The sequence below is a fragment of the Chrysochloris asiatica genome, unplaced genomic scaffold (assembly GCF_000296735.1).
Source record: "Chrysochloris asiatica unplaced genomic scaffold, ChrAsi1.0 scaffold00003, whole genome shotgun sequence".
Lineage (NCBI taxonomy): Eukaryota > Metazoa > Chordata > Mammalia > Afrosoricida > Chrysochloridae > Chrysochloris > Chrysochloris asiatica.
In genome coordinates, this window is record NW_006408521.1 from 26,667,320 (window position 1) to 26,669,362 (window position 2,043).

General features: G+C 36.8%; 1 protein-coding gene across 1 annotated transcript in view; it reads right to left on the reverse strand.

The window, feature by feature from the left end:
- Positions 1 to 2,043, reverse strand: part of CHUK (conserved helix-loop-helix ubiquitous kinase) — an 83,712-nt gene that overhangs the window by 8,725 nt on the left and 72,944 nt on the right. The window contains exon 16 of the mRNA XM_006831465.1: positions 1,324 to 1,373. Within this exon, the coding sequence (XP_006831528.1) occupies positions 1,324 to 1,373 (50 nt within the window). The remainder of the gene's footprint in view (positions 1 to 1,323; positions 1,374 to 2,043) is intronic.

A 2,043-nucleotide genomic window follows, 5' to 3' on the forward strand; every position in this document is an offset into this window, starting at 1 on the left:
AGGTATTTTAATGCAGAAACACTTGCAAAGAAGGTTTGTCAGATCTGCTGCTGCAGTCAGTCTGTCTCAGAACCTTTTTAGCTAAGGTAGCTGAAGAAAACCCAGCCTTTCTTTGGCTTGTCTACTCTACTTAGGTTCTAAGGCTCTCTCAGATGTCATTTCATACAAGCAATGTCGTTTCATACAAGCAACCTCCTCAAACAATCCCTAACCTGGGTTAGGTGCCTTTTTTATCTGTGCCTCATAACTGTTTGTGGAAATAACTTGAATTCCACTGTTATGAAAACTAATGTAGAGAAGATCACGTTATTTGTTAAATATAATTTCATATTTATAAATCTCCATGTATTGCTGCTATCCTTGCCAATTTTGAAATGTAAAACTAATGTTAATTATTTTCTACAATTTAAGTATATAGCAAATTGAGGCCTAGACATCACCTTTTATTTCTTCTGTAACCCTTGAACACAAATCAACTTAAGTAAAGAGTAATGACAGGCGCATTATACTTTTTTGTTTTCAAAGCATTTCACAAACATCATTTTAAGTGCATTGCCATAATATACTTGCTGACTCAGAAAAGCTGTATTTCAACCTCATTAAACACAAGAGGGAGTCCTGCTGTGGTGCTGTAGGATATGCACTGGACTGCTAACCACAAGGTCAGTGGTGCAATCCCACCAGTTCCTTAGAAACCCTATTCAGGGTCGCTATGAGTCAGAGCTACTTCCTCAGCACTGAGGTAATTTAGCAAACTGCCCAATTGAGAGTAAAAGGCCTTTTGATTCCTAATCCAGTACTCTTTGCAGCAGACCATGTGGTCAACAGGAAACATGTAATGTTTTACTAATGAAACATGCAATCAATGGCCAGTGCAAATGAAAGCATAGTTTTCAATGAAAAACAGCTTTTGGCCCAGCATATGGACGTCCCTCTAATCATACTGCACACCAGAACCCCAAAACATCACACACTTTCCAACCCCTCTAATCCTAAACAGTGCAAAGCATATGTCAGCAGTTATTTTTCTCTTTCCACACTTTGTTTTGCTTTCTCTTCCACTTTTGTGAGTTCCTTTTTTCCTTTCTCCATTCATGTTACTTCCCTTTTAAAAAATTTTCTGCCTCAAGTTTCTTAATTATGTTCCCTTTTTAATTTCTTAAGATCTCACAAGCTCAATGCTGTTGTAACATGAACATCCCAATCGTAGTAGCAAAACTTGAATTTATGTTGCAACCTATTCAGAATTCAATCCCCCGGATTTGTTAGGCTAAGGATGACTGCATAGTGTGCTCCTGTACGGTGATAAAAGTGTCTTCTTACCTGGAGGCCTGTGCTTTAGCTGCTTATATAGATCAATGGCATGCTGTTCCCTACAAAAGAGAAAACATGGGTCCATAAGTGAAGGTAATTTAATGAGTCTACTAATACACAACTTGAAATGAACAATGTTATTTGGGCAGAGCAATGATCCCATTTATAAAGCCAAGTACTTATTGCCAATCATGATTTACCAAATATTTTATGTTATAAGAAACAATTATATAAGATTTTAAAACACAAGATTGAATGAACTTTGTATGTTCTATGATCTCCCATCACATATTCAGCATTCCTGCACCAAAAACACAAGAGGACTTCAAAAGGTTCGAGGAAAATGGAATTGAAAGATAACGGAGTTTTCCACTAATTTTGTAAAGCCCCCTCTAAAATAGGCAAAACCCATGGCCTGTGATTAGAGGGAAAAAATCTGAAGTTAAATTAAGGAGTTGACCTCATTCATGGCATTTAAAATGTAATCCCATGGACCAGAAGTATGATAGGTAGGGAAATAAATTATAACTTAGCACACTTGGAAAACTATTCTTAATACTGCAAGTAAAAAAACAACTTGATTAAAAAGGCAAAGATGTTCAACCCAGAGTATTATTTACTTTGTGAAGAAGTAAAGCTTCCTTTCTCTGCCAAGAAATTTGGAAGACAACTATCTGGCCGACTGATTGGAAGAGATCAATATTTATGCCCATTCCAAAGAGAGGTGAC